The sequence below is a fragment of the Melanostigma gelatinosum genome (genome assembly GCF_949748355.1).
Source record: "Melanostigma gelatinosum genome assembly, chromosome: 10".
NCBI classification, from domain to species: Eukaryota; Metazoa; Chordata; class Actinopteri; order Perciformes; family Zoarcidae; genus Melanostigma; species Melanostigma gelatinosum.
The window spans coordinates 13,899,442-13,918,310 of NC_136643.1; the positions used below are offsets into that span (position 1 = coordinate 13,899,442).

Genomic DNA, 18,869 nt, shown 5'->3' on the forward strand with positions numbered 1-18,869 from the left:
TGGCTCAGTTTTCACACAACTTTCAACACAAAATCTAACTCCGAGTTGTCCCCAATATTTCACATAAAACAGAAAATTAAAACATCTGTATCAAATGAATGCATCACCCATTCGCCTATATGTCAACACCAAAACAATGCATGTTCAATAATGAATTGTGGCGTTTAAAAAAAGGTTATTGAATACTGTTGTTGAACAGCATTTTTTATTCAGCGTTTGAAGTGATCTAGAGTAACATTGACTTTCATTTCATGAATTGAATATGGTGTATGTTATGTTTAAAATTACTTATTGTTGAGGCAATAAAGAGATATTCATTATTTAATCACCAGTTTTTCCGGGCAGTATTTAGACCTTCATGTAGACATTAACAGTTAACTCAATAATTCATTTACATAAAATCCAAGAAAGGAAAAAGTATAGATCTTGTTGGCTTAGTCAAAATCGTCCAACCTCAGAATAAGAAATAAAAATCCTGGCCAGTCTTGACAAATAGCCTTAATGTCATGGCTGTTCATCTTCTCAGCAAACATTGCAGCATTATTTGTTTGCTGACAGTCAGTATTATTCTGTTCATCAGCCTGGTTCTCACAAGGATTGTGTAAAGATGGCTCAAGTTTAGGCAGAGTGCAAAAACAGCTCATTAATGACGGTTTCCCTCATAGACAACACAACAGTCAGCTGCTTGTAGCTAAGAAAGCAGTTATTTTCTACAAACCACTCAAACACTCACTTTATATGAAACATCCTTTATTGGGCAATATGACAAAAAGACAAATGTTGAACTTTACACTGAAGTTGCCGGCCCAGTCTGTATCAAATTAAGACTCAGGTTGTGTATTCAAAGCTCTCACAAGCCACTAAACCTGGAGGCGCTTGTGTTTTTTCTTCTTCAGGTTTCAAGCTGTTTTAGTTTCACAACCACATGTTTCTGAAAAATAATTAGATAAACCTTTCCTCTGATGCAACCACACATAAGCATCTAAATGTAAATCAAATACAGTAAAATTACCGGTTTACTGTATGATACAAAAACACACCGAAGACTAAAATAAGCATTAATTCAAGGACACTTACTGCAATGCGGTTTGTTGTATAACGACAACATTATGTGGGGTTAAAGCTTCACCGACAGACCGCATCTACACACACACGCAATGCTGTTGCACGATGGCGTCGCATCCACGAGGAGCCGCAGTGGTTTTGTCGCTTCTGTAACGGTCACCCTCTGCTGCATGGGCCGATATCACAGCACCACAATGTTCCTATCAGACACTAGGTCTGGGTGGCACTGGTCTTCACGGGGGGCTCACTGGTCTTCGGCCGTTTGGACTCTGGAGGCTGGCACACTGGATCAGAGGGAGGCGAAGGACGTTCTGCAGGAATAAAAGTGAACGGATCAGTGACGGCAGCGGTGCACATGGTAGCCTGGTTCCGTCTGTCTTCTGTGTAGATCATTTATTGACCCTAGGGTCGCATTGTGTTTTTTATGCTTTTAAATGTCTGCTCTGTTAAGCACTTTGTGATACTAGTATCTGTGAAAAGCGCGATATAAATAAAATTCATTCATTCATTCATTGTATTCTTTCATGTAGCAGATCAACTGACTAGTTAACACACTGGTAATGAAAATGTTGAAGTCAGGACACAACTATAACTTAACGAACCCCCAGGTTAGCCAGATTTATCCCAAAAAGAAAACAAAAGTGAATGGGAGGTTTTATGCTCGCTGTAAACACTGATTACAGTTCACAGACCCGATCCCTGGTTCAACTTTGACCTACTGTGCTTGCCATAGAAAAACAACTTTCCTGCGCAATTAAGGACCAATTACCAATGTTTCAGTTTGACCTCTGAACCAACGGGTTTGAGTTATCAGAAATCGTTGGTCAAAACCAAATCTAAACTGTAATATTATTTAAATTAAGAGTTTTTAAGATCCTGCTTTTCTTCCAAGATATAGAAATATATTCAAAGAGCAGAAATCATATAAGTGTGATCTGTATTGATCCGATTCTTCCCTGATGAATGACTATATCCTGCGTTGAGGAATCAGCATCAGGAGAAACAACGTTGGGCCGATACATCGCAACACAGACATCAGACTGTGAGGGCGTCTATGAAGGTGGATGGATTATTGAGCAGTCTCATATTATTTTGTGTCTTTTGTGATATTTGCAACATGAAGGTCACCAGGAAGCAGTTGCACTCACTAACCATGTTTGGCCTTCTCGGTGGAGGAGGGAGTGCGGAAGAGTGAGCTAATAGCTGGAGACCGGGATGCAATGGGAGTCAGAGATACTCTCCTGTAAAGAAAAAGGATGAAAGCATGAGAAAACACACAAGATGTGACAATAACTTGTTCTCTTCTACACCGTTAATCAGTTTGCTCCTCTGATTCAGGCGAAATGCAAACACTCCAAGCTACAGATACAAGGCAAACACTAAAGCATGTGCAGACCTGCCATTGTCTAACGCTGTCTGTCAGTGATTATTGTTTTTAGAGTCAGTGGGGGGTCCAACGGATCCCTCGTACCAGACAGGCTTTGTTCTCACTGCCAGTGCAGACAAAAACATCGCAAGCCCATTACGGCAATTTATATTTTTCCTGCTTTTTTAAAAACACATTCTGAATATCGCAGCGCCTTCTTGCGTTTAGTACTCCTTTAAACCGGATCTGTGGAGATAATCAGCTTACCGGTAGTTACGTTAATCTGTCGGGGGAGGGAGGTGGACGCAGTGTGCTCTGTGTGTTACTTCCTCAGTCTGACGCCATTCAACACACATTTGAATAGTTCAAGTATTTCCATAAATAACCAAATGCAGTCCCGCATGAGGCCGCTCCTGCATCCATCACACCATCTACAGTTTTAAATACCCGGAGTGGATGAAAACGTTTAGGAAGATATTGCTGGTTCAGAAAATAAATGACATTAATTCTCCCGTGTGATCAATTAAATCACACAAATGACTTGAGTGCTTTTGGGCAGTGTGCAGACGTATCTAAATGTGTGAGCGACGGAAACGGACAAAAACATCCCCGTGAATACTGACACAATTGTTGAAAACATATCAACAAACAATACATACAGAGAAAGTATGCTGTGCACTCGTGCTTAGACGATTCATTGATTGGCAGTGAAGTCGCACATAGATCAAAGATTTTGAACAAAACAAGCAGTTTGAAGACGCCATCTTGGGGCCTAAGAAATAGTGATGTCTATTTCGCATTGTTTGCTGAAATATATTATTAAATGATTCGTCAATCATGTAAAAATCATAAGTTGCAGTCCTACTACACAATGGTGGAAGTCTACCTGCCGACAATCGCAGCATAGCTGTGCATGTACAAAGGTCAACCCTTAATATATACGGTAATAAATAATTCACTTTCACAGAATTAAACATAGCTGTACTTTCGCATTACCGTGGGGTCGGCCCCTTTGGGGTGGTTGCACCCTTGGGAGTGGTGGAGCCAGCACTATTACCACTCTTGAGGGCTTTTGGGGTGGAGGGAGTGAGGGGGGCGATGCGTGGCTGTGTCGTGGAGGAGATGGAGGGAGTGAGAGGGGCGATGCGTGGCTGTGTCGTGGAGGAGGTGGAGGGAGTGAGAGGGGCGATGCGTGGCTGTGTTATGGAGGAGGTGGTGGGGGTGAGAGGGGCGATGCATGGCTGTGTCGTGGAGGAGGTGGTGAGAGGGGCGATGCGTGGCTGTGTCGTGGAGGAGGTGGAGGGAGTGAGAGGGGCGATGCGTGGCTGTGTCGTGGAGGAGGTGGAGGGGGTGAGAGGGGCGATGCGTGGCTGTGTCGTGGAGGAGGTGGAGGGAGTGAGGGGGGCGATGCGTGGCTGTGTCGTGGAGGAGGTGGAGGGGGTGAGAGGGGCGATGCGTGGCTGTGTTATGGAGGAGGTGGTGGGGGTGAGAGGGGCGATGCATGGCTGTGTCGTGGAGGAGGTGGTGAGAGGGGCGATGCATGGCTGTGTCGTGGAGGAGGTGGAGGGGGTGAGAGGGGCGATGCATGGCTGTGTCGTGGAGGAGGTGGAGGGGGTGAGAGGGGCGATGCATGGCTGTGTCGTGGAGGAGGTGGTGAGAGGGGCGATGCATGGCTGTGTTGTGGAGGAGGTGTTGGGGGTGAGCGGGGCGATGCATGGCTGTGTTGTGGAGGAGGTGGTGAGAGGGGCGATGCATGGCTGTGTTATGGAGGAGGTGGTGGGGGTGAGCGGGGCGATGCATGGCTGTGTTGTGGAGGAGGTGGTGGGGGTGAGCAGGGCGATGCATGGCTGTGTTGTGGAGGAGGTGGTGGGGGTGAGCGGGGCGATGCATGGCTGTGTCGTGGAGGAGGTGGTGAGAGGGGCGATGCATGGCTGTGTTATGGAGGAGGTGGTGGGGGTGAGCGGGGCGATGCATGGCTGTGTTGTGGAGGAGGTGGTGGGGGTGAGCGGGGCGATGCATGGCTGTGTCGTGGAGGAGGTGGTGAGAGGGGCGATGCATGGCTGTGTTATGGAGGAGGTGGTGGGGGTGAGCGGGGCGATGCATGGCTGTGTTGTGGAGGAGGTGGTGGGGGTGAGCAGGGCGATGCATGGCTGTGTTGTGGAGGAGGTGGTGGGGGTGAGAGGGGCGACACAGGGTTGGGGAGTAGAGGGAGCGCTGCTGCTTGCAGACGTCGGGGTGTGAGGTGCTGAAGGAGGAGCGGTGGTTTTAGCGGCGGAGGGCTTCCCCCAGCCCTCCAGGGTGTTCAGGGTGATCCTACGGGGCTGAGATTTAGACTTGGCACTCGGGGTGCTCCTCTTCTCCTCTGGGGGGGTGACAGAGGGGACATCTTTGCCGAGGCCGGTTTGGGATGTGGGAGTCTGTGCTGAGCTTGGTGTTTGGGTCAAAGGAGACGAGGTCCTGGCCGCTGAGGCCTTCTTGCCCCTTTTCTCCACACCAGTGCTTGGGACAAAGACCTCCAGGGTGGGGGGCTCCTTCAGGGGAGTGCCCAACTCCCCCGGAGAGAAGGACAGGAAGGAGCAGTAGCCGTCTGTGGAGGACACTGCCAGGAAGGAACCGTCTCGGGACCTAAAGGTGATACGATACAAAATCGTGTCAGTAGGCGGAAGGCCAAAACATATGGTTCAAAATATATAGAGAAATAGAACTATTAGCACTTAGGTCTACGATATCCTCCACAATTTATTCCTACGAATGAGGACTATTCGTAGCCCGAGAAAGCGCTACAGAAGAAGACGATAGAATAGTTCACCATGTAAGATCGCTGAGTGTGTGGTAGTGGATGTTGGAAACCAGGCCGAACGGAATGGTCTGCTGCGTGTCATACAAGAAGATGGAGTCCTCGGACGCCACAGCAAACACCATGCGGTACGGCAGCTGGAATACGTTGGGAAGAACCTGAACCGAACCGTCTGTAGAGGAGAAACGGTAAAACAAACGGTGTAGACAATTTAAAAAAGGGGGGAGGGCTTCATTATCGTTGTTGTCTGTTGACTAATGGGGCGTTTGTTCTTGCCTTCGTCCGTCTTGGTCCTCAGTTCAAAGTAGACGGGGCAGCAGCGCACAGCCAGCGTAGCTTTAGTCGGACACGGCAAGTGGGCAATAGGCCTAAAACACAGTTGTACATCAGTTAGTGGAATTACTACCGCCAAAAATGACTCGGAAAAAAAAAAAAAAATGCAACAAAAAGTTACCTCTTGAGGCTCTTCCTGGAAAAGATGTAGGTGGTATTTATGATGTTCTCGCCAAGCTCCACACATCCAGCTACGGTCACAAAGGGCGCCAACGGAAGGCGGAAATTAGTTGATATAAATTACCTTAATTAGGACATTACAACAATCAAATGTTACCAGATAAATGGCAGCTAAAAGCCACACTTTGAGCAGGATGATTATGCACCTGGGGCTAACAAGAAAGACCCATCAGGTGTGAAGGAAAGCCGTCGGAAAAACGACCTCATGCTGTCATCGTGGAACATTCTGTACGGCTTGACCTGCAACGACAAAGAGAAATGCAGCACTGAGTGTGTGTGTGTCACATGACTCACTCACTTGGCAGCAGATCACTGAAGATATTACAGAGTAAATTCATAATTTAAGACCACATAAAGAAGACAAGTATGTCTTGGTCAAAAGAATTATTTTTTCAGAAACCTCAAAAAATGATTATTTCAATCAGAACTACATACAAACATTCTACTGACCTCTCCCTCTGCAAGTGGCCCAGGGCTCATTTTACTGATACAGAAGGCTTTCTTTTTGGTGTGAGTGTTGTACACACGCATCACTCTGAAGGGGAGGAAAACACAGACATCTTAAGTATGAAGCTAAGCAACGGCAAACACTTTCATTTAATGAAGATTAGATCCATCATGGGGCCATGCGGGATGACCAGGTTGTCTGAATCTCTGTTGTTCTACCTGTCACAGCTGAGAGTGGCTACGTATTGCCCCAGAGGATCCCAGGTCACCCCCTGCACGTAGCTCTTGTGGTCATTCAGGATGCACAGCTTCTGTCCTGAACACAAAAAACAAGATATTATCTTACATACTTTACAGTATGCTGTGGATTCATATGACTAAAATACAAGTATAACAGATGAAACTGAATGGAATGCACATATCTGAGTCCGAACAAACCTTTGTTGATGTCCCACATAATAGCCGTGTTATCAACAGAGCCAGACACCATCATGTTCCCATCCCGGGTCCAGCAGACGTCATACACGTCCTCTATGTGTCCCCTGAAGACAAATTCAATAAGAAGAAATGGGTAACACTTTATAATAACTACACACTATGAAGCATTAGTTAAGTATGAGTAAACACTTAAGTCATCATTTATAAACCATTGTTCCTACATTAATAATAAATTAGTATGCAGTTCATAACCCAATTGGTTTGTAAAATATATAATACTTCATTTACAAATGGGGAATCTATCATTTATAAAGTATGAAAACACAATAATGAAGCACATAATAGACGGGCTTATTAATCAAGAATAAAACATTTATAACTGTTATGAACTGCATACTAATGAATTATTAATGTAGGAACAATGCTTTATAAATTATGAATTAAGTGTTTACTCATACTTAACTAATGCTTCATAGTGTGTAGTTATTATAAAGTGTTACCGAAGAAATGTTGTTCTGTAACCACAGTATTGCAACACATTCATATCAAACAGATGGTACATTTTAAATGGTTTCTGGGTTAGCTGCATGAAATAAGGTCTGTGGTTAGAACAAGCTTAAGAGCTTTTACATGTCTTAAAAAAGGCGGTTGCTAACAAGTAGCTAAATGAGACAAAATGTCATCACGCCTTCAAAGCCTCTTTTATGTTTATACCTGCGCTCATGCAGCCGGGGTGTAGTTCTCTTAAAGGCTAACATTAGCATTTTACCTCCGCCGATGGCATTCACGCTTCAAAAAGTGAAAGTGGTTTTCATTTGTGAAGATTATCTTCCTGAACAAAACGTGTACGTATCGTAAACTTGTGTTTGCCACAACGCAGCGTTACTGAATTGCTTTTGAGAGTTGTGTACCTTAAAGTCTTGACCACAGACCAGCTCTCCTTGTTCAGCTGAGCATCTTCTTCCTCCTGGAACATGGGGGCCGGCTCAGGCTCCTTTGAGTCGTTGAGCTTCCACAGCAGAATTGCTGCATCTGTACCAGATAAAAAAACATTACTAACAGTCATTGTATTTGTAAATATCTGTTCTGTTTTGAGATTAACATCATCAGTGCATTTCAGATACTGACATATTTCATCTAGTATACGTGTACTACTACTAAGTGTGACCTACCATCTCCTCCTGAGGCCAGCAGCTCTCCGTTGGGGCTAAAGCGCACTACATTGACAGCCTTGGTGTGTCGAGCCAGATTAGACAGAAACTCCACCACCGCCTTCCCATCGGGGCCGCTGTCCACCCGCCACAGCTGCATCCACATCAGGGCAAAGAGTCATTAAGCAGGCACTCTGTAAATCAGCTGTGACCTTATACAGCTGAACGTAAACTATTATTTCTTTGGTCTGACATACATATTTTCATACAACACTGTTGGTTCATTAACACCATCTCCACTCACTCTGACTGTAGTGTCCACTCCAGCTGTGGCCAGCCGATGAATGCGTCCGTCTGAGCCGTGCTGGAAGTCCAGACTGTAGACCGGCTCCTTGTTATGCCATGCGATCTCACACGTTACCACCTTCATCTTTAATATCCAACACTGACCTCGGGAGGGGAAAAAGCACATAAATGTGATAACGTGCCTACTGACGGTTTCCAATGGACTGGCGTTAGCTAGCAGCTAACGTAACGCAAACTGTTAGCTCCTCATGCTGGGACTATATGGAGCCCGTGTGGCAAGTTACGATAGAAAATAATTGGACTTAACGACGTACTTGGCCAAAAACTCACTGAAAGCTAATGCTACAACTAGCTAACACCGTTAGCAATACATTTAGCGGGTTTGCTGGGATAAAGAATGGCTAGCGTTACAAATGACAAAACCGGGTAAACATGTAACTCTAACTACATGAGTTATGGTTAGCTAACAAACACAACCGACTCATATGTGTTTATTCTTGGACATGAAGTTCTCTCGAAGTACGGTATATTTCAGTCTCTTACCTCCACTGTTGACCAGCTGAAGAGTTTAGTAATTTCCCGCGTACAATTCGTTCCAAACTTCCGGCCGAGTAGAGTGCAGTGATTGGACGAAAACCCGGAAGAGGAGGTGCCTGTCTGTCTTTAGCATGGATGCATTACTAACGTGTAAAATCCCTCACGGTCCACTTTAGTTCATGTTCTCTTGTAAAACAGATACATTGATCTTTAGAAAGTGTTTAATTATGGTTACAAAGTATAAAGCAAAACTATAACATAGTTACTCTGTTTGTTGTTTAGTTAATTTAATATTATTCTATTTCATTGTATATATTGTGCATCTATCTATCTTTTCTATGGGGAATATTCTATTCATAAATCAAGTACATTAAACAAAACAGTTTTCACATATTAACCTTTAATATAGTTTATGCCATTCTTATTAAGCTGACGGTATCATGTGAGTTATTAGACTGAAAAAAATATAAAATGAATAAAGTAATTTCAGTTTTCGGTTCAATTTGATGGAAATGTGTTCTTCCGCATGTCAACCCACACTGTGTATTTTATTCTGAGCCCTTCCAAAGTCTTATTGAACTAGGAAGCTGGTATTTTATTACAAAGGATATTGAGATGTCATGTGATTTATTACCCAAGACAAAGGTCAGACTCACCAGTGAGTTACATGAAAACGTACAATGACATCTAAAATCAGCACAAATGTTTTAGTGCGTCTGTGTGTGTGATGGTTGCTTTGTGTGTCTTTTCAACTTGTAATCTTGAATACATTTAATTTGCTCTCTCGCAAAATAAAGAGATGAGCCTTCCTGAATAAATAAAGCTCCAAAAATCTCCTCGTCACACATTGTGATTTACAAACCTGTCAAAACCTGACACCTATAGTTGCTGTATGAAGAGGAATCCCCTCTAGCCTGCAAGTACAAAATGCTGATTGAGTCCTCTATCACGGTCAGTGATGTAAGGAAACTAAGCACATTTACTCAAGTACTGTACTGTATTTAGTAGTCGAGTATTTCCATTTTATGCTACTTTACTATATATTGTATAGAAAACATATCAAATATGCTTCAATTCAAATCAAAGAGAAAACCGTTAGCTTTCATTGTGAAACAAAATCTGATCAGCAAAGTGAATATAAAACATGTATTAATGTACACTGTGGTTGTATTGACATATATTTATTTTATAGCAGTTTTCATCTGTTGAGACAAAGAAAGAGTGCAAAGCAGCTCATAATGTTGAATTTACTGTATATTAATAAGAAAACACCTTCAACTAAATACAAGTTCATCGCCCATGATTATAAAATTCTGTAGTTAATATTTACAGGTAAAATATGGTTCTTCATTCCAGGATCCGAGGAGTTGCTTAGTCATTTATTGGGCTGTAGCTCTGCCGCACCCGTGCAATGGCCTCCTCATTAGAAAGAACCTGTTCGAGGATCTCATCAATTACATTGCACTCATAATTCACTTGTCCCGGGTCCAGAGTCGGCACGAAGGCCGAGACGAGAAGACGCCCGATGTTGTGCCTCAGCTCGATCAAACTGAAGGGAGGAGAGAAAAGCGGAAATGTGATTTACGTCATTGTTTTTCTGGGTTGCCGAGTTCCTCGATGTTTTTTTCAAATAGCGATAATAATAAACAGTTACAATTCATTCAACGTGAAAGGAGAGTCCAACCTGCTTGATGCATCAGAGCTTGAATTTGTGCCGGACATCGCTGCCGCGCCTGCTTCCTCTGGATCCCTTTGTACCAGAGAATCAGTGGTTCTGTGTGGAGCTTTACTTCCTCCTTGAGCATTTGCCCTCTCCTGCGGCTGGCTCAACCTGAAGTCTTCATACTCGGACACCAGGTTTTCCCTTTCGTCCTCCAGACGGTCCAACTGGTGGCGTAGCAGATCCCCAGGAGAAAAGAAAAGGAATAAAAGGAGGAAGGGTAAGCAGGTCAACGTAATGAAATAAAAAAAGGTGTATATTTAGAGAGTAAATTATGCAAAAGACAATAATAATATATATCCACACAACCTTACACAACTCATTCTTTATGATTACTACCTATAAATAAAGTGCAGTCAGATTCATGTTTGGATTTGAAAAGTATTTGTTGGGTATATATGTGCGAGGCTGTCCAGAGGAACCAGACTTGAAAGCTGTTGGCTGTGGTCTTTTTATGGCATTTGTTGGCAAGAAGAAAAATAAAGAGCATCACCGGTCTTGAACTTCTAGCTCTAAACACAGCGAGAACGCTGACCTGTGTGCGCAGTTCATCCCTCTCCTTTGTTCTTTCATCCAGGTCTCGCATCAGACTGTCAACTTGCAGTGCAATTTCATCAATGTCCCTTTCTTCACATTGGGCAGCACTAGGCTTGGTCTCAGTAGCCGTCAGTGAAAGCTCTTTGTCCCGAATCAGTTCATCGACTTTCTGTTTGGCCCTCTCAAACAGAGCTTTGTAGTCCTTTGCCCCTTCAGTTTCCTCCGTCTGGCTGGCCTGGTGAGAACACTCCTTCTTCACATTGATCTGAGACAGCTCCTGCAGTCGGCCCTGCATGTCTTGCAGTTGGCAGGTAAGTTGATGGACCTGCTCTTGAAAAGAGTCTCTCTCCACAGCTGTAGCCTGCATCAGCTCTAGGAGCTGGTCCTGCTGGTCCTGTACCTCAGTGAGACTGGGGTACGGAAGTGGAGAGTCTTTCTCACCACAGGCATTCGCACAGGGAGGTCCCGCAACGTTGTCGCTATCCAGGTGATGCGTCTCTCCGTTCTGCAAGGTCTGGTTTCCTTGCTCGGCACTGCGAGTGTCTCCACTGTTCTCATGCTTCATTAAGCTTTGCTCAACAGTGCAGACACCGATGTCCACATGTGAACCCTGTTCTCTACCACTCTTAGTGGATGAACTCTGCCCGGCTCTCTCCTTCCCTTCAGTTTCTATTTTGACCTCCTCTTCCCTCTTCACTTTGGGTCCTTCTGTCTGGGTGGTGCTGCTGGCCACCCCTGCAGGGGGTGCCGGGGACGGCCTGGTTCCCACAGCTGCGGACCCTGAAGGGCCTGTTCCTGCAACATTCGTCTCCGGGGCGTCACCCACAGCATCGCTGCACTCCAAAAGCATGCAGACGTCAGCATCACTTTGCTCTTGCTCCATCTTCACTAGAGTCAAATCAAAGCCTGGATTTTTTGGCTTGGGGGTACTGGTGATTTCCACGATGAAAATGTCATCATCAGTATCATCATCATCATCATCATCATCATCATCATCATCATCATCATCATTATCAATGAGCAGTGAAGGGGAGCTCTGTGGGCTCACTTCCACTAATGTGGATGTATCCACGTTGCCATTGATTTTGGGTATTTTGGGCGTTGTTTGTGGACCAGCAGGATGTGTTCTTTTCCTCCTGCAATGCACACAAAGCACAATAAATATGCATCTAAAACAAACTCAAATGGATATATTCAAGCTCACAAACACCACAACATCATACCCGGGGGCTGTTGACAGTGAGCATACATTAGAAATAACTGGAAGACCACTGCTACTGGAGGGGCTGCAAGCTAGAGAAAAATAAAAGAGACTTTTAAAATTTCATAACCATTCTCTGTCTTTCACACACACACGAAGAGCACTTGTTCTTACCAGCTTGTAACAGGGCAGGGGACCTAAATGGAGAGGATTCAGCACCCCCTTGTGGTGTTACAGTGTTAAACCTACTCCTTGGGGTAATGGGGGTGGAGGGGAAATAGGCAGCCTGTCAACAAGCACAACAAAATAGGAGGATTAGACTAGAAAGCTTTACTAATTCCCAATGGGGAAACTCACTTGCCACTAAATCAACTCATACAGACAAATATAGACACAACAATAAGAATAATTGTCGTACCTGCAGACGTCCACGGGCCACTTTTTGCTTGACGAGATTATCCAGACGTTGTTCTTCCCGGCGCTTTCTAGCCTCCTCCAACTAGAAAAATGAAAATTCCCAAAACACACGGTTAGTCACGTGTCAACCTTTTTTTGGAATCAGAAACCTAACTATCAGAAAAATAACTGTTTATTCTAAATCGTGCAGAAAAATCGAAAGCATGCAGAGAAACGGCAGGTGATTTACAGTATAGAAAGTGTTTTTTTACCTTTTGTATTTTCTGCTCTTGAATCCTCCGGTCTTCCTTCTCTCTGTAAAAAAAATAACCACAGGGGTAACGTAAGGCAAGTCCCTTCATTTATTATGCTCAGTTTAAGTATTAGTATTAATACAAAACATGCATTTCTTATCGAGTCGAAATATTCAATTACATTTGGGGGCAAAAGTTGTGGCAGTGTCTTGAACTGAAATGGGACTCACTGTTGTTTATAGGTCTTGCGGTATGAAGGTTGCTCATCATCAGAGTCCTCAGGCTCCTCCTCCACCTGGCAGCTCCTGGGAGGGTAAAATAGATAAGAGACTGAAAAGATCCAGGGAGTCTTGAGCTGCGTTTGGGTTAAACTATTTTTTGTGCCATTTTAGATCGAGTAACAGTAACGAATATATTGTAGACCTAGAAATATTTTTCCAAAGTATAGTTTGTCATTTCTTTTTTTTACAAAAACAGATTTGCATTTCCATTTTGAATTGGTTCATTTCATCACAGGAGATTACAGTTGTTGCAACAGGTGTTTTGATAACGCTGTAGTTACCTGAACTGAGGGTCAGGGTTCTTATGGCAGTACCATTGCTCTGGCAGCTTGTTGCGGTCGATCCCATCCGGGAGTTTGCGCCAGCGCAAACACTCATCACACTGCACCCAGTTCTGATCCGGGCGCTTCCTGAGGACATAGGAACAGACCAGTTTTTTTTGTAGGAAGTCAACATGGTTAGACATATATGCGTGTAGAATACATGATGTCAGTCACTGCAAAATCTACTAACATGGTATCTTCCATCGGTGTGGTGGCGTTTGGTTCCTCTTTTTTTCTCTTGTGGCACATTTCATTCCAGTACTCCTCCAGTTTGGTCCCCAGATTGGTCATAGTTTTCCTGTACCAAGAAACCAGACTTCTGCATTACTGACCCCGTGCTGAGACATAATCCAGTAACAGGATTTGACACTATAAAAATATGGTTTGTGTGCAAGGTTCAAGGTTCAAGCTGAAACTCACTGAAACCTTAATCAGACTGATGTGATCAAAATAAGAATTTGCCATTGGTGCCATTACCTGTACTTATCCGTTTCATCAAAGCTCTGTTTGTTGTGGGTCGGTTCCAGAAAGTAACACTCTATGACCCCAATGACCCCAACACCTTTGTTGTTGGCCTACAGAAGGCAACATTTCAGAAACACGAACACTGGTTAATAAAATTCATAAAAACCCTTGATGATATGTGTACTAAACAAGCACACTCATCAAAACACAACACATCTCACCTTGAGCTGGCAGCCCACACGTTCGTAGGCTTTGATGAGCCGGTTCTTGTGATACATCATAATGCCATACTGGTCTTTACTTTTGGTGTTATAGCCAAAAGTAATAGGAATACGTTTGGTCTGAAATAATACTTAAGGAAAACCTCCTGCGCACATACCAAATGTCCCGAATCGAACACATTTATCGATACTCTGCGATGAAAGGATACCAGGAAAGTGGGCTTGTAGTGGTCCTTCTCGACGAAGGCAAGACTCTTGGCAATGAGCTGCGATTTCACCTTTTGACCACGAATGATGATCTGCATCCTTGGCTTCAGGTACAGAATACTGCAATAGGCCTGCATCCAGTAAGAAAAAACGATTATCAAACATTCACTCATGCAAATGGAAAGTGATATCAACAGATTACCTATAAATTATATGGACTCCACTAAAACAGCTGGCTCAGCTTCAACAACGCATGTTTTAAGATGTGCCTGATATGGTTTTTAAACAAAGTGAAATCACTTGGTTAAAAAGTCTTAAATCTCCTATTTGAATAATACAGAATCTGTGAATCCAAAAGTTCAACTGCTGGACGCAAGATGTCTCCTACTTATTATTTGTGACCTGGAGGCTTAAAGTCGGCACATGACTCTCGTGTAAGTTGCATATTGGACCAGGATTGGCCTCAATTTTGATGCTTTGTACACTTAACATTACAGAATTTGTGACTGTGTGTGGATAAGGCATATGCAATGAAGGCTGAGGTACAACTCAATCACTAACAACTGTTTGAAGACGTACACATTACTGCTCCTTACCCGCAGTGAGTATAAACTCTCAGGGATGTGTGACGTGACCCTGTCACTCATCCCTGTCACCCTGTCTGGATGTTGAGCGTCATTCATTTCCTCGTAGACGTCGGATGGAATTCGGATATCGTAACGATCCTTCTCAAAATCAAACTCCGTCATTCTAGGCGGTGTCCTGTTGAAAACATAAACATGTCTGACAGTCTTCGGATTATCTGGGCTCCCTAAAGGCTAACATTGATTATTCTTGAATCACCGGAAAAGAGCCCATCAGTAACAAACAATCAAATGCAACACTGGTGTTATTGATTATTGATAACCAAGTTTAACAACCGCCCTGTTTGTTGGAAGCGCGGCCTAAAAGCCGGAGAGGACAACGAGCAACAAACATTTTTTTACAGTTTGATGCACACATGTAGCTGAATGCTGCTTATTACCTCCAACTGTAATTGTGTTCGTGTTAGTTTGCTGTAGGAACGACATCCTGAGAGTTCAACGGTTAGTAGTTAGGGTGTCAAGATATCTTCTTTATCTGATCGTTGTACAAATCTGAGGCACATACAGGCATTAGCACCTGGTTCCTGTTTGTATGTGGGAGCTACAGACAGACCTGCGGAGATTCCAGATGATGATCCGTGTGCCGGTTTTATTTGTGGACCAGTTGGAACTGATGGCATTGATCTCAAGAAGCAAATCTTCCTGTGTCTTGAAAGGGGAATAGCGCAGGATGTCCTGCAGGCTGGCTTTGTACTCCTCTCTTACTCTGAGTAAAGCCAAAGTTAAGGACAACTTGCAATGAAAAATAAGGAGAAATAGAAAATACGACAGTCGGGGTGTAGGATTGAGAGAAAATGTGCTTCTCTAAAGCATGTCTTAATGCAGTAGATGAAGGATATGCTCGCTCTGTTCAAAGCACACAATAGGCACACTTATTTGGTCAGCACCAGTCTCTGTCAGGTAGGTTTGAGAGAGCATCCCAACGCACGAAGCCCTCTCCGACTTCGAAAACACGATGGCGTCCTTGCCAAGACGCATGGATCCAGACTTGAAACCGTTGCCATACATACCAATCGGCTTCACACCCTTTATAGGAATCTTGTCACTGTACCCAAAGCTAGAGGGGGAACACGGATATATCATTCAGTGAGTACACACACACACACCTCAATGCAGCATCATGGACAACATTCACCTGTAAAAGGTCATTATGGATGCCATTGTTGGCAGCGCAATGTCAATGTCCAGTGGGCCATCACACATTTTCTAAATAAAGTACCAAGTGACAGTACCTGAGCATCTTATGCAGTGTTTCTTGATCCAGACCGTTTCCATTATCCATGAAGCTGAGGCATTCTTGTCCTTGGACCACAATCTTATCAATCCAGAACTGTTTGGCACTGACATCTGGATCGTAGGCATTGTCTGTTAAAAGAAACAATTCAGGAGCAAATTCAATTCACATAACAATCTCAACCTCGAGCATTTAAAGTGCACACTACTCCGCGTGTGACTTTTAAGCGACTGCTTACAAGGAGCATCGCTGTTGTTATTGCACACATACTGTATAATAGGTGGAGCACTACCTGCTACGGAAATCTAGTATATGCAGCACATATTCATGTTTTTCTACAATTAGTTGAGATTTGTATCGTGGTAAACTTAAGATTTGAACTACAGTTGAGCCGCTGCGCTCTTCTGATACCATATTTCATGACCTCATAGCGATTCAAAAGCTTTCACATACCAGTGAGAGAGGTGACTCAAGCAGGCAGTAAATGTTTAATTATAATCAGAAATAGGCAAGTCAAGGGACATTTTATTTAACTTAATTCCTCCACATACATTAAAGTCCGGCTAAAATAACATCAGAGAAAATATTTGGTGAAAACATGTGAAAAGACAGAACTATATCGTACGGTATTAGACCGTTACACTGTTTTTCACTGCTGCTAGTTTAATTCGCTAAATAGGATTATCATTGTTTGTGTCATCCAAGACACCCAATCATGCAAATCAACTGGGGCCATGACTGTGTAGTAAAATAGGAACTCATGTAAAGCAGCCGATTTCACTTGCACACACAACCATGTGACTCACCTATGAGCTCAGCTATGGCGCTGAAGGACCAGGTGTGGCTGGTGGAGTTTGTGTGAAGAAACTTGGGACAAAGCTGCAAGGAAGAGGTACAGAATAGTTAGCCTACATCAAAGTGGCCTTATTTCTATTCAAATTCAATCACTGTCATCAGCCCCTAAGCTATTACAAGGAACTTTCATTTTGTGTTGATTTTGACGGCCCCCTGTAGACGAAAGGTGTGTCCAGAAGTTGTGGCCTTAACAAGACTCCGAACCAACAAAGTTCTCATAGCGTGTGCTGGGCAGCTTGCAGGAGTCTAATCGAATCTTTCATTAAGGTTGATGAAGGTGCCCAATCTACAGAAGACTTCTCAGATTGTTCCACTGCCAAAGAAAGGATGTCTGGGCACACTCCATGACTACAGACCTGTGGCACTCACGCCACGTGTCAGGAAGGCCTTTGAGAGGCTGGACCCAAATATACAACGATCTGTTTGCTGAGATTCGGTTTCTAATTTTGGGTTTTGGATATGAACACGCATGAGCGGAAGCCTGGCTGCCTTACACAGGCTTGCAGATGGGCACTGCCAGAAATGCGGTACGTAATGCGTGTTACTTTCAAACAGAACGAGGATTGTGGGATTGACATGCAAATCTATGTATTGTGTGTTTTTGTAGTGACACAGAATGAAACAGGAAAAGTGGGAAGAGAGAGAAGGAGAGTGGATCTTTGTCAGAGGAGGCCCCCACAAATACTTTCACGATGAATGGCTTTATACATACCAGCACATGTCTTATGTAGTCTGTGCTGATACAACTCAAGTGAAACTGTATTTTGTTTTCACAAATGTGCTCACTGCAATGAATACGGTGTCTTAGATAAGAGAATGGGAGGCAAGTACTGAAGAATATAAGTAGCACCATTCATTTTGCATGAAGGTCAGACAAACACTGAATAAGATAAATGGGGTTTAGACATAAGGGAGTTAAAGAGAGGGATAGAAACTTTAGGAGTGTGTAAACAAATGGCATAATAGAGAATGTATTGCAGGATGAAGTTAGGTGCTCCATGGACCAGCTCAGACCACATGCACAATGTTTATTTTGCAGTAAATCAATATCATATTGAACAATACTTGACTTGTATGAATTATTTACTGCAGGGTAATGAAGCACACGTGATGTCCCACGGTGTAATTAAACAAAAATAGAGGGACCTAAACTGTGAAAGGACTAAATGATTGGGAACTCTGCATCTGTAATATTTGAAAAATACAGCTCGATTGACGTTTGTGAATTGATTTACAGGCAGACATTACTGCTACGAGCAATCACATGTGTGCACAGAGTACCGTTTTATGCTGACGCACCAATGTTTGCAACCATAGATCGCTGTATTAGATAGAGTTTAAACTGTTATGGTAGAGAGTCTGACGTATATATTTATAAATAAGCCATAACGTAAATACACGCTCTACTTTCTGTCAACAGGGCATTTGAAACAGCGCGCGGACGGTATATTTAACCCCACTGATCACGTAAGATATAGCCGCAGTTAGTTGACCACATATGATAACGTTAAATGTGAAAATATAAATAAAGAGTCTATTCTCCTCACCGTACTGTACAGGACACCGCGGTCTGTCTGTGCCGCCATCTTTCAGTAAACACGGTTGTCGGTAGGAGAGGTTACAAAGTGCAAAGCAAGGCGCGCCTTAGGTTTCGATTCTTGTCTCTTCCTCACTCATTTCTAAAAAAGTTGCTCGGTGGTATGTCAATTTAAAAAAAAAGTTTGTCAACAGCGCAATTAAACGGATCTTCCGGCGATCTTCCGCATCCATGCCAACTAGGCCTGTTAAATGAAGGCGGGGACAGCTGTGGGGTACGACGCATGCGCAGTTACAGTCCATACCAAACCATTTCCCCTGACTCGTTCACATGAACCGTGGAAAGAAAATTGGATTTTGGCTAAGCGTGCATTT

General features: G+C 43.6%; 2 protein-coding genes across 2 annotated transcripts; both read right to left on the minus strand.

Annotated features, from left to right (window-relative positions):
- Positions 1-744: 744 nt before the first annotated feature.
- Positions 745-8,215, minus strand: chaf1b (chromatin assembly factor 1, subunit B). Its single transcript, XM_079277616.1, has 13 exons — positions 8,082-8,215; positions 7,799-7,931; positions 7,538-7,658; positions 6,627-6,730; positions 6,408-6,504; positions 6,192-6,276; positions 5,888-5,981; positions 5,683-5,752; positions 5,505-5,596; positions 5,241-5,400; positions 3,428-5,056; positions 2,218-2,306; positions 745-1,376 (listed from the first exon to the last, which is right to left on the minus strand). Exons 1-13 carry the CDS (start codon positions 8,205-8,207, stop codon positions 1,276-1,278), a joined length of 2,901 nt encoding a protein of 966 aa, XP_079133742.1. The 5' UTR covers positions 8,208-8,215; the 3' UTR covers positions 745-1,275.
- A 1,581-nt stretch (positions 8,216-9,796) lies between these two features.
- Positions 9,797-18,716, minus strand: morc3a (MORC family CW-type zinc finger 3a). Its single transcript, XM_079276552.1, has 19 exons — positions 18,506-18,716; positions 16,910-16,982; positions 16,102-16,234; positions 15,709-15,926; positions 15,423-15,579; positions 14,822-14,987; positions 14,228-14,356; positions 14,019-14,138; positions 13,810-13,907; positions 13,523-13,630; positions 13,291-13,419; positions 12,959-13,033; positions 12,747-12,789; positions 12,497-12,577; positions 12,253-12,364; positions 12,101-12,170; positions 10,876-12,013; positions 10,305-10,507; positions 9,797-10,169 (listed from the first exon to the last, which is right to left on the minus strand). Exons 1-19 carry the CDS (start codon positions 18,542-18,544, stop codon positions 9,992-9,994), a joined length of 3,270 nt encoding a protein of 1,089 aa, XP_079132678.1. The 5' UTR covers positions 18,545-18,716; the 3' UTR covers positions 9,797-9,991.
- Between the last annotated feature and the right edge of the window lie 153 nt (positions 18,717-18,869).